The 13,162-nt window shown below is 51.5% G+C and overlaps 1 protein-coding gene and 1 long non-coding RNA gene across 2 annotated transcripts; one reads left to right on the forward strand and one right to left on the reverse strand.

Moving 5' to 3' along the window:
* Window positions 1–5,413: 5,413 nt before the first annotated feature.
* On the reverse strand, window positions 5,414–6,972 carry LOC127330681 (uncharacterized). The gene is made up of 3 exons (XR_011751140.1): window positions 6,804–6,972; window positions 6,372–6,598; window positions 5,414–6,242 (listed from the first exon to the last, which is right to left on the reverse strand). It is a non-coding gene; the product is annotated as an uncharacterized lncRNA (long non-coding RNA).
* Window positions 6,973–11,230: 4,258 nt separating this feature from the next.
* LOC127336242 (uncharacterized) lies at window positions 11,231–12,618 on the forward strand. The gene is made up of 2 exons (XM_051363034.2): window positions 11,231–11,542; window positions 12,318–12,618. The coding sequence occupies exons 1-2, from the start codon at window positions 11,317–11,319 to the stop codon at window positions 12,470–12,472; spliced, it is 381 nt and encodes a 126-aa protein (XP_051218994.1). The 5' UTR covers window positions 11,231–11,316; the 3' UTR covers window positions 12,473–12,618.
* The last annotated feature ends 544 nt before the right edge of the window (window positions 12,619–13,162 follow it).

The raw sequence follows: 13,162 nt of genomic DNA on the forward strand, positions 1-13,162 counted from the left end.
GATGGTGTCGTCGTAGCTTCCCATGGCGGAACCCTCCCGGTTCCGGCCTCCAGACGCCACAGGCCCCACGGTGGGCGCCAACTGTCGTTGCCTAATCGACGGTACCCCGGAGGAGGGATCCTCACGAGGGGGAGAAGAAGTAGGGGCCATAGGGCGGAGTGCACACGGGACGGTGGTACGCGATTTACCCAGCTTCGGAACACCTGCACGATGACAGGGCCTACTGCTGCTTGTCTGGAATTATCTGGGCGCTTTCGCGTTGTTACAATGAGTTGTGGTTGTGCCTCTAGGGCTCCCGGGATCCGGCTTATAAAGGCGCACGGATCTAGGGTTTACATGGAGAGTCCTAGCCGGATTACGGACAGCCTAGCTACGGTACAATATCTTGCCGGGCACGTCACGGATCCGCCTTCCATACACGTCGTACTGGATCCGGGTTCCTCATGGGCCTCCATGGATCCGGGTTACTCCTAAGGTCGGTACGGATCCGGCCTGCTGATCCTGGGCTGGACTTCTTCCTTCATGATCAACAGCAACTGGGCCGCCCGATGGGCCACATGCCTCATCACCGTCTGTGGGCCACCCGGGCTTGCCGGATCTAGCCACTGTCGATGGTACACCCATGAAGTATACCCACAACACCACCGCCCTCTCCGACAGTCAGGACCTGCGCCGCATCGACAGTCCGGCCGCTCCTCTCTTCAGCACTCGGGAGGCGTACCGTCTGTTGTCCCCCTCCCAGCCCCGAGACGCCTCGGCTTGCATTTCTTGGGGGCTCCGGCTGCCCTCGAAGGTTCGGATCTTCTCCTATCTCGCCGACATCGACAGGCTCAGCACGCGGGCCAACCTCTTCGCCAAGAACTGCGCGCCATCCGCCATCTGCGCCGCATGCCATCTCCCGGAAACTGGGAGACACCTCTTCTTCGACTGCGCCTTGGCTGGGGAGGTTTGGGACCGGTTGGGTACTTCCATACCCGAGAGGTCTTTCTCCCTCTGGGAGTTGCAGCCTCCCGCCGGGGCGATGACTCATATCTGGCACTCCGGGCTTGCGACGATCCTGTGGTCGCTCTGGAAGGCGCGAAACGACCTCGTCTTCAACGCCAAGTCCTCTACTGCGAGTGTGGTTCTTCGTCGGGCCGCTGATGACCTCACTCTTTGGAGATGGCGATATAGCATCATCGATCGCGGGAGGCTTGACGCTCTTCGTAGCTTCCTCTTGTCCTCTGCTATGTAACTTGTATATGTCTCCCCCTCCCCCTGTACCCCTTTCTTCACCATGTACAATCAGTGCAGGCTGCCAGCCGTGTCGAGTAATATAACAAGCGGTGGGGAAAAATCCCCCCCGTAATTCTCGAAAAAAAAAAAACTGTAGATACAATGCGAGTATGTTCAGAAGAGTCACTTCATAATTAAGTAAGTACAATCTCGAAAAAATAATTAAGTAGATACTTGTGTGTGATATGGTAGAACCTGCAGTAGGAGAAGACCAACAGTGACAATCATGCAGTTGTATAACTCACTACCCCATGGTTTTCCAAGTCAAATAATACAGCCAAGGGAATGACATACTTCGTACCTGAAATTGAACTGGAATATCCCTTTAAATTTAAGACTTGTCTGTGAAATATATAGTAGAATCCTGCAGTACGTAGGAGTAATATGCAATCATAGTATCTTTAATTATATAAAATACACTTTATTGACCAACAGTTTTTTAGGTGCCTATATATGCAACACACATAGATTCTGGATTCTGAAAAGGTTAGTGTATATTTCCATTCCTACAGGCTAAAAATTTCAAGTTGTTCATGTAGCAAAAGGTACAGCAACTTGCCTGTTGAATTTTGCAGATGCAGCGTGCATCTGATATGGTAAGCAAGATCGCTCACCAATTATCAGTACCCTGGTTTCCATTTGTGTTCCTGTTTTGTTCCAGTAAGCGCATGTACTCAGGTTATTTAACATGGCAATCTCTATATGATGTCAATTGTCAAATGGATAGACAGTGAGTAGTTTTTCTTAGTAATCATTTATTTGCATATATTTCTCCACTGTTGGTGGGAAGAATTAGATGCTGAATTACCTTTATTTTGTACGCACCAATCTGTTTGAATATGTCCCAGGCTGTGTTCAGTCACAAAAAAAAAATCTAAATGCTAGGCTTTTGACCATGCTAACAAAACTAAATACAGATATAGATGAAACAAACTAAAATTGAAAATTAAGAACGTCAGCATATTCTTGGGTATGTTCAAGCAACCAAAAATAACAAATTGCAAGGATAAGCAGCGACCAGATGGGAGGTGTACGTACCAATAGGAGCGGTGAAATTAGCCTTACGCCTTTGGATAAGCAGCGACCAGCTAGGAAAGATCATGAATGACACTGCTTCGGCAGAAGTACACAAGCAACGGCAACTGCTTCCGCGTCCAAATCAACAAAACCTCGCAAAATCCAAAATTGTTAGAGCATCTCCACTCGTCCCCCCGAACAGGCCCCCGGCGAGCGTTTTTTCCATCCGGACGGTGAAATTCGGCCCAGTCGCGCCCCCGGTTCCTCGTTTTCGTCCGGATTTGGGCCTAAATTCATCCGGCGATCCCACGCCCCCCCCGGCCCCCCGGGGAGCGCTCGGGGACTCCGGACGAAACGAAAGCGCGCGAAACGGCGAGGAAACTTCCCGCGCGTCTGGTGGCCCCAACTTGTCGGCGAGAGAAACCGATCGTCGTCCTCATCGCATCGTCTTCCGCGCGCTGTAAAAGCCTGCCGCCGGTCTGCATTCGCCGGCCACGCGGCGAGTTAATGTCGTCGTCTTCCGCGCGCTGTAAAAGCCTGCCGCCGGCATGCATTCGCCGGCCACGCGGCGAGTAATGTCTTCGTCTTCCGCGCACGCATCGTCTTCCGCGCGCACTAAAGGCTGCCGCCGGTCAGCTCGCCGCGATCCACGCGGCATTTAATCCCCGCGCCAGCCACGCCTATATACGCCGGTCCGCTCGCCGCGAGGCGTACCCCGTGCTCCACTCTCCCTCCATTCTCCCTCTACTCTCAAGATGGCGTTCTACGACGACGACGGCGCAGCCAACAACGGCTTCGCCCGCCGGTCTCTCCACGCGTGGGAGGGGCACCTCCTCCACCAGGCGGGGTACCCCTGCCCGCCGGACACGAGGCCTCCCGGAGGCGGCTGGCGGCTAAGTGCTGGCGGCGTTCCAATCCCGCCGCCGCCGCGGGGCCATGCCCTCGACGTCGCCATCGAGGAGGCGAGGATGACGATGACCGACGAGGAGCGCGCCGACCCGCGCCACCACCCCGACAACTACACGCGGTGGAACTCCTACTTCCTCCAGCGGTGGGAGCGGGAGCTGGCGGCCTACGACGGCCCGCCGCCTCCGCCTGCGCGCAACAACGCCGCGGGCCGCCGACGGTGGTGGGGCGCGCCGGGCCGGACACTCGAGGCCGTCATCGAGCACATCGAGGGCGGCAACTCCCGGTGCTCACGATGCCCCCTCTATCGGCATCGAGGGCATCGGCGAGCCGCCGTCGGGGAAGCGTCGGCAGCCACGGCGCATGGCTGCCGGCTCGTCGTCTTCTCGGATCGGCGTCAAGGTCATCCTTGGCGCCGGTGAAGAGGAGGAGGCGACGTCGCCTTCGACGCCGGTGCGCGTCAAGAAGGAGCCGGCGTCTCCGCCGGCGACCAGAGGGCGCAGCAGCGGCGCCCTCGTCATCCGAGAACAGCCTTCCGCGCCGCAGAGCGGCCGGAAGAAGACGAAGAAAGAGGCCGCCGCAAGCCAGCTCGCCGAGGAGGAGGCGAAGCGCGCGGAGGAGGCCGCGATGGCGGAGGCGATCGCCAGGTCGCTTGCCGACATGGAGGAGGAGAAGCGCGCGGACGACGCCGCATCGGATTGGGCCAGCGCGATCGGCAGCGCCAGAGGCGAGCGCAGCGGCGGCTGCCGGACCTCGGCCGCCGCACGCCAACTCGCCGCCCGCGCCGCTCCAACCGCCAACGACGATGTCGCGCGGTACCGCCGTCTGCGACACCTCCATCCGGCGTCGCTGTCCCCGTCGTCGACGTGGAGTCCTCCGACGACGACTGGTACAAGCCATCCCCGGGGTGGGGAGACGCCGGCCAGGGCAGCAGCAGCCAGGCCACGCAGCCGAAGGTGCCGAAGGTCGAGGACGACGGCTCCGACGACGGCGGCGACGACTACACGGTGTTCTACCGCCGTATGGGCATGTAGAGCGCCGTGTTTTAAAATTAGCGTTTGAATTCCCCTAGCCGAATTCGAAATATAGTCGAATTCGGCCTCTATGTATGAACTCCGCCCGTTTTAGTCTAAATATCATTAAATTTAGTCTATATTCACCCGAATTTTAGCCGAAGTTTGTCAAGTTTCCGTTTTTTAAATTCGCATCGTCGACTTCGCCTGGGCACGCGGCTGGGAAACTAGCGCTCCCCACGCCAAAACTTCATCCAATCCGGACGAAAATTACGCCGGATTTGGGCGTGGGGAGCGCCAACGAGTGGGGATGCTCTTACCTAAATGGCATCATACGTGAGGGACAATGGTGAAGACGGGATGGAATGGCTCACCAGCGGCGCGAGTTTGAGGCAGACGCACAGCCGTACTGGAGGACGATGCCTCGGTACGAAGAGGCGCGGGAAATTTATAAGGGGAAATTTGGCATGAACCTCTCGTATGCCTGCATCAATTTCTTGTGCATCAGTTTTTCGCGGGAATCGCAGGGAGAGGAAGAGATAGCGCCGCAGTGGACATTGATTGAGAGGAGATGCTAGAAGTGTTGGTCGGTTGATCTATTCTCGATGGAGAAGATAAACAGAACTGGGCCTGTTGTTCTACTGCAAATGGGCCAAAGAATACGATAGAAGGCTGCTTTGTATTGCACGGACCACAGAAAAAAAGAATGAACGCTGGAAGTGAAGGGTTATTTTTTAGAGAAAAGAAAGGAAAATAAAAAATAAAAATCGGTAAAAAATGCTGAGGTGGCAGTTTGCTGAGGTGGATAGGCTGCATGTTGAGAGAAATAGTTAGTGGGGATGATCTTCTTAGTAATATAGGATACTTTTGCTCCTATGTGTTATTCAGCAATATCTGAGGCAAGCTATCCTGAATTTGAATAAACTGAGTTGAAACAATGCATATGTGATGATAAATGAGACCCTAAGTCCTAGCAGTTGTAGCCATGAGATACATATTACTTCCTTGATCTTATGTTATAGCTTGAAAACTTATCCCTCCAATTGTTTCTTCACTAAGCACAAAAGGAAGACGAAATGTAATGTGTGTAAGCTATTTTGTGGTCTTTGGACACACATATAAATTCTTATAAGGCATGCAACAATTTAAAAAAAATTGTGCTTGTAGTATTGGACTACTTACATTAGTTGTGTTCTCTCGGAGTGGTCTGATCCAGGGAGGCAAGTGAGGAGGGCCGTTCCAATTTCCAAAGTTATAGAGCGGTACACAAATAATTAAGTAGCTGATACACAAGCAGTTGGACGCCTTACATAGCTGGCTGGTACACAAACAATTCAACATTTTAACCACCAGCAAAACATAATAGATATATATTATGGTGGATACCTCTCTAGCCTACAAAGCCTTCCACACCTGGGCAGCATATCCCTCGGTCAACAAATCGGTCTTGTCCTGGACAAGGTGGGACCAAGCAACAGTGATCTCCACCTCAGAGTCGCCAACGTAACATTTAAGCTGCTGTATGTTGCAATGCTTGGGACGATAGAAACTGACAGCACCTTCGGCAGAAATTGTAGCTGATCCCGAGTAGGCTTGTATGACAACTTGCAGCCCTCCTTCTGATTCTACTGAAACAACATTCCTTGACAGAGAAAAATAACCATCTGCGCCTACAGTATTTTCCCCACCGTAAGAGTCAAGCAACAGAACTTGCTCAACTGGGGAACCTGCACCTAACAAGGAACAAGCAAACCGGGCTCCATATTTAAAAGGCCGATCCCCAGTAGCAAGCCTAACACCCACAATAGTGGCCTGAACTGTTCTATCAATTGGCTCAAGGCATAATTTTCCTGTACATAACGAGCTGTTGAAGAGAGCGATGTTGTCATGTCCGTTGTAACGGAGGTTAAGGCTGATCAATGCAATATCTCGGGACTCATCTCCATCAATCATCTTCAGTTCAACTTCAAAGTCAACAGGGTACAGAGCTAGAATTGCCCGACCTGGGCCAGTCAAGCGTAAGAAAGGATCCTGCAAGCATCATATCATCATACTTAGTTGTGGTCGTTTCCTGTAAAAAATAGCTTAATAGCAATGGACTAACAAGACTAGGAAAAAGAAACATGAGAAAATGAACAGAAACTCTAGTATCATACATACATTTCGAGTGAGTACTTGGTGGTTAACTCTTGACCGACAGAAGAGAAGGTTGCGGTTGCGGTCCACAGTGTCTCGAGCAGCAACCACGCCGTACACATGAAGTGGCCACTCCAAGTCAGCTTTTAGTTTAATTTCGAGCGAGTAAATCTGCAATGTGGTTCCGACGACAGAACCGTGTGGGATGATACCAGGTGTGGAGTGTGTAAATTGCATAGAACTCAATGTGGCTGCAGCACAAAAGCCAATTGTATACTGTCAGAAATCAGATATTATTAACTAAATTAAGAGAAACAGATCAATTCTTTTTCATTCACTTGCATACAAGGAGGAAGGAAGTCAGTGATCTGCTTTTCTTGAGACAAGAGCAAGAGAAGAAAAAAGGAGCTAACAGATTAAGCTTAGTAAGGTAAGCAGGAAGTATGTTTTACTTACTTGTATCTTGGAAGCCACCACAAAGTCCGATTTTATTTGCCCCAAATATATTCCCAGCCGACACGGTGGTTATTGAACATTCCCTGCTCAATAACCATCCTCCTTTTGAGGTATTCCTTGGATTCTGTCTCTTCCCAAAAAACACCGTCGTAATCCTCCTCCTCCTCCTTGTCCTGCCTCTTCTTCTCTCCCTTCCCCTTCCCCTTCCCCTTCACCTTCCCATTCCCCTTCCCCTGCTCTTTCCCCTTCCCCTTCTCCTGCTCCTCCTTCGCCTTACTCTCGGACGTACCCTTCGCCTTTGCCATCGCCATGGCCTTCGCCTTCTCCTTCATCATGGCCTTCGCCTTCTCCTTCGCCATGGCCTTCGCCATGGCCTTCGCCTTTTCCTTCTCCTTCTCCACCGCCTTCGCCTTCGCCTTCTCCTTCTCCTTCTCCTTCTCCACCGCCTTCGCCTTCTCCATCTCCTTCTCCTTCTCCTTCTCCTTCTCCATCTCCATTTCCCTGTCCTCCTCCGGCGTAATTATCATAGCCAAATGCTTTCTGTAAGTATTGGGGCGCTCAAAGTAATTGTTGCAAAGACGTAAGAATCCGTTGGATAGTGCAATGTTCTCTTCCGCATGCGCCTGACCCCTTGCATCCCTTGCCCGTGCCTCACCCCTTGCATCCTCTGCAAACGCCTCTTCCCTTGCCAGCCGCGCAAACGTGGCAGCCACCTTTTTTTCACAGGAATCAACCGCCTCGGTCACCATTTCCTCTGCCTGCCCCCCCACAGCCGCATTGGTACTGTTGGACAAATCTTGAGATATCTGCACTAATCTGGATGCCGTGGCAAACATCTCAGCTTTCTTGTACATGGAGATAGGGCCATCCAATTTCCGAGAATGAATGGTGTCATCAGCTATAGATAGCATCCGGTGGCCCAAGTCCTCCATATCTTGGAGGATGGAGTCCCAGTAGTTCTCGAGTTGTTCCGGCTGCCAAGTGGGTCGGGATCCGGAGACTGCTGCAGGTTCGGTTAGGCTCGAGTCCATCTTCTGAACGGAAGCCTTTCCAGCTATCCTCCATGTTGATGCGGATTCCACTTCCCGTGAGTTCAAGTCTGCCCACCGCGCTGCTGCTGATTGGTCCTCCCAGACAAACAGGTTGGGAGTGAGAGAGGCGAGCAAATTGTTGCGCTCGCTAACCAGAGACATGATCTCCTCGTGTAGGGTCAACAACTCGGCCTGATGATCCACAGATTCCATCTCCTTGCTGGATTCACTCTCCATCTCCTTCCTGGATTCACTCTCCATCTCTTTCCTGGATTCACTCTCCATCTCTTTCGCCTTCCTGCCTCAACCGGCCGCGCTCTCTGTTTTTTCTGGGTTGGGGGTGGGGGTTAGGGTGCGTGCTTCTTCTAGCTTAGGGTTTCCTTCAACAAAAGGGGTAATACCGGGTTGGGATGTGAATTTGTATTGCTAAAGCGGGGTCTGCCCTGGGGCGGCTCCTAGTCGGTCGGTCAGGTGGGCTTTTAGACTTACAGCCCGGCCCAAGTTAGAGCATGTCTAGCACAGCCCGTAAACAGGCTAAAATTATAAAATAACCGCCAGTTTACGCGTTCAGTTCGAAAATCGGCGCAGATCAGTTACTGTAAATTGAACGAAACCGAAAAAATTTACAGGCCGAGACTGAAAACCAAACTCTGGCCCGTATTTGTACGGGTCGAAAGGTCGAACTGAACGCTGAACTGTACTCCTAGTGGTGTTTTGGCGGGCTGAAACTTCAGCTCCAAATAGTGCACTTCCGCCGGAAGACTACCGGAAGAGGACCAAATTCGACAAAATCCGGCCGAATGTCAACCAAATTTCGGCGGGGTCGTGCGTTGCGAGCTCGGGGAAGGGAGAGCGGACAGCTGGTCGGCCACGAGTTCGCCAGGCGCGGCCGGGGCGGACCTAGAGGCGTCCGTGACGAGGCGGGGCGGGATCGAGCTCGCCGGAATGGTGTTGGGCGGGGCGGGGCCAGGGCAGGGCGGTGCCGGGGCGGACCAGCGCAGGCCGGGGCTTGGCGGGACGCGTAGGGCCGGGGCGGAGCCGCGCAGCCCTGGGCGTGGCGGGGCGCGCAGTGCCGGGGGCGAAAGCAGTCGGGGCGGGCGTGCCGGAGTGGCGCAGGGGCGGCGCAGCGGTGTTGGGCGGGGCAGGCGGGACGTGGCGGCGCAGCGGTGTTGGGCGGGGCGTGGAGGCGCGATCGGCGAGGTGTTGGTCGGGGACGGTTTCAGCGGGACTGCGAGATTCTCCGCAGGAAGAAGAAGATATGAAGGAAAAAATTAATAAGTGGGTCCAGTGGCATATTTAGGAAAAGTTGTTTGTTCTGATCTGCGCCACCACTTTTTCGACTCGTAAACACGAGCTCGGTGGCCTGAACTCGCGTTTTACGGTTTGTACGTTTACGGGCTCCGTTAGAGATGCTCTTAAAGCGGCAAACACGTCCCTATCCCTATACATACAACAGGCCGGTTTTGCCTCGTCCCTTCCGAAACCCTAGTTCACTTCCTTCTCTCCCCTCGCTACGGCGGCGACACAAAGAGATGGCCAAGTCTCTTCGCTCGAAACGGGAGAAGCGGCTCCGGATGCTCCGGCGGGAGATCGCGGAGCCCTTCTACGACAAGAAGGAGGCCGCCAAGCTGGCCGCGCAGACCGCCACCCTCGAGGCACCCAAGCTCCCCGTCCGCGTGCACCCGGCTACCAGGAAACCCTCGACGCTGCCGCTGCCGCCGCCGCTGAAGCAGCTGCTAGCCGGGCCTCGACCATCCCCCAAAGGGCTTTGGGACCGGCGGATAGAAAACCTTGCCTAGCGCGCGTCACAAAGGCTTTTTCGGTCCTACACGGCCCAAGAATCTGTTCGGCACCCCGAGACAGTCCCCGCTCCACTAAGCTCCTTGCGAGCACGCTGGACGCAACGGGTTGGCAAGGTGACGGGACAACCGTGTCATTGATACATGCTAGCGATGTGGCTGTTTCATTCGGCATTTACATCGAGGCCAATCTTTGGTCAAGCCTAGTAGTGGACACGTTGTTTCCTGCGGTGACCAAGCATGTTGTAGTGCGCCAGTGATCGACATAACACTCCCGAAAACCATTTCGTAAATATTGCATACCTATGATTGGTACACCGGAAACACTTTGGGTCCAAACTCTTGTATTCCTTATTACATTACAAAAGAGTACAAAAGATCCAAGATCCTTTTTTTGTCTAAAACGATTTACAAATAAATTCAAATTCGAATGTGCTAACTCTAAATGCAGTACTAGTATCTATAGCATAAATGTTGTTGATAGCATAAGAAGGGATTTTCAAATGTTGGTTGTGGTTTATTGTGTCAACAACCCTCTATATTAGTGATGTGGTGTAACAAAGAATTGTTGCATATTTTTGTAAGAAAAATGGCTGCTGGTTTTTTTCTTTGTAGCATGTTCCTTGCTATGTCACGGAACAATTACATGAAATGATCGATGATGAAAAAAAATGAAAAATCCTGAAACCAGATGGCTATGTGTATCAATTTTACCTCGGCAAAAACAGCTATAGCCGAGCTATAGCCGGCTACAGGCTATAGCCGCGGCCTCCCAAAACAGCTATAGCCAAGCTATAGCCGGCTATTTAAGGATTTTAGCACCTTTAGCCGGGCTATAGCAATTAGCCACATCATGCGGGAAAGGCTATAGCCTGCCGGCTATTTAAAACAAAGATGATTGGGACGATCTCCTCCAGCACTACAAAATATATTTTGATGATCATCTTATGGTGCATTTGGTGTCATTCACCTTGAATACATTGACATCCTCCCTTGACAATAGTGGTAGCCATGCATAAAGATCATAGGGAGGCCAACTCGAGTCATACATGGATGTTACAGCAGCGACGCGATGACTGTGAACTAGGATTTTGAGAGACGGCCATGGAAGCCATGGAGACGATGGAGTTTAACTATGTGTCTCATCGTGATCCGGTTGACACCGTGTCGTTTGTCGAGGATGTGCTTGAGGTAGTAGGACAGCAACAACGTGGATCGGGGCATCGTCGCATGGAACGACAACGTCGCTTGGGGGAGGCAAAGTCACCGGTCAAACGGAGACCGTGTGGAGAGGAGGCGGAGGGTATGTTGCGTCCCATGGGAAGAGGACGACGTCAGCATCGTGCATGGGTAGGGTAGGGCACTTCTTTTTGGTGTGAAGTGGGATTAGATTCTTGCTGGCAATTTTTTCGTGCTTTCGTGATTCTTGCAGCCCTTTTCCTAACATTTACCGAGCCTCTGAGCCTATCATTACTTACTTATGGGCTAGCCCAAGGTTCGAACAAGCGCCTCGCAACAAAGCCCGGCCCAAGGTCAAAAACTAAAAAAGCTCGGCCCAAGGTAATACTGCAACTCGTCCCTACAAGAACCAAAATAAGCCGCTTTGGCCTCTTCCCTTTGCTTCGCCGGCTCCAAAACCCTAGCTCCTCTCCCCTGTCTCCTCGTTGCGGCGGCGACAGAGAGATGGCCAAGTCTCTGCGTTCCAAGCGGGAGAAGCGGCTCCGGACGCTCCGGCGGGAGATCGCCGAGCCCTTCTACGACAAGAAGGAGGCCGCCAAGCTGGCAGCGCAGACCGCCGCCCTCGAGGCCCCCAAGCTCCCCGTCCGCGTGCACCCGGCGTACCAGGAAACCCTCGACGCAGCCGCCGCCGCCGCCGCTGAAGCCGCCGCCAGCCGGGCCTCGGCCATGGGTGAGCCCCCTTTTGCCTTGCTAGTTCACCGCGGTGTGCTCGGTGTTGTTTCGTTGGGGAGGCGGGATCGTTACTCGTTACTGCCTCTGTGTTCTTGAATCCGCATGCTAGCTGTTTATTAACAGTAGTAGTACGTATTAACTCAATTCGTCTGTTAGCAATAATTAATTTAGGAAACACGTAGTGACCTTTCAGCTGTAAATTAGCAGCGATTAGCAGAAAGGTTTGATCTAGATGGAGAATCTGTATTACGGGATAGTGGTGACAAGGTTGAGGCGGCAAACTGGCTTAAGTGGCAAGTAGCAACAACACTAGGCAATCTTCCCAAAGGCATGAGTTGATAAGTTCAAAATGGTTTAGGATTTAGTGGTTTGTTACTGGACAGTCTCTTCTCGACTTGTCTCCCTTTTAACTGAAGGGAGCACCTCCAAATTGCGTTAACCTTAACTTATCATTGATAATCTATTTGAGTTGGTTTTCATGTCTTAATTGGGTTACTTGGATTGCTCTATCTGGTAAGTATGGTGACCGTTTGTGTCGCATAGTGCATCACATTGCTTGCTTTTGATGCTTGTGTGCAACCTTTGTAGTCACATACCAATATGTATGGCTATTTATTTGTGTATAAACTTTTTTTTGCTTCTAGATTGCTTGTTTTGCTGTAACAGAAATAACGGCAGTGTTGTTGAATGCGTTGTTTGTTATGCAAAATTCATGTCTTCGCCATCCTTCTGTGTTCTTCTTGACTAACATGTTCACAACATGAACAATGCAGAAGTGGAGACAGCTGATGGAGGAAACAAGAAGCGCTCATCCTTTCTGAAACCGATGGGCAGCATCAGCAAGAAGAAGGTTCAGCTTCACTTGAAGATCAAGAAAGACAAGAGAAAAGCTAGAAAGAAGGGAGGGTTTGGGAAAAAGAAGTTCTAGATGTGTGTGTTGCTCTGTTATGGGTCATGCAGTTTTGTTTGAACAACGCTTATAACTGTAATCCTACTTGTGCAACCCAAGTGTTAACCATCCATTCCTGGGTGGCAAACAATGTACTGAAATTTGTCAATGAGCTCTGAACGAAAGTAGTGTTGCCTGGTTGGGTTTACGCTCTTTTAGGTGATGACATAGTCATCGCTGATAAAGAGGTGGACCGGTAGGCTGTTTGCACCCAACCAACTAGTTTGAACTTGCTCACCAGACCAGTAGATTTGGCGACATTTTGATATTTAGTTTTTGGCGACATTTTGATATGTATACGATATGTTGGAACGGAGGTTTGCAGTGGTGCTGAGATTGCTGTCATATCTCTAAATAGTTGCAATGGTAACATGGCAAATCTCTTTGAAAGGTTTTTAAAATTCGTTTCATGTGTTTGCAATTTCGTTAACCAGTGCTTCAGTTCCAGCCTTGACACATGCCTAGATCATAAAAAAGATGCCCATGTTCAGTTAGGTGATAACACCAATAAACAGTCTGATGCAGGCCAAAATATAAATCTAGTCACGCACGTATGCTCATCAGATTCTGGTAGAACCAAAATTACAGTACTTGACTTGTTCATGAACATCATGCACGGTTCCAGACTAGAGGAATATTGCGAATTTTTTTTAAATAATACGAACTAGT

This window comes from Lolium perenne, chromosome 2 (genome assembly GCF_019359855.2).
Source record: "Lolium perenne isolate Kyuss_39 chromosome 2, Kyuss_2.0, whole genome shotgun sequence".
NCBI lineage: Eukaryota > Viridiplantae > Streptophyta > Magnoliopsida > Poales > Poaceae > Lolium > Lolium perenne.

What these genes read in the sequence shown, in the direction of transcription:
- LOC127336242 (XM_051363034.2), top strand. Translation starts at nt 11,317, where the DNA reads ATGGCCAAGTCTCTGCGTTCCAAGCGGGAGAAGCGGCTCCGGACGCTC. An exon ending in CAGCCGGGCCTCGGCCATGG is followed by an intron (nt 11,543 to 12,317) that starts GTGAGCCCCCTT and finishes TGAACAATGCAG; the next exon opens with AAGTGGAGACAGCTGATGGA.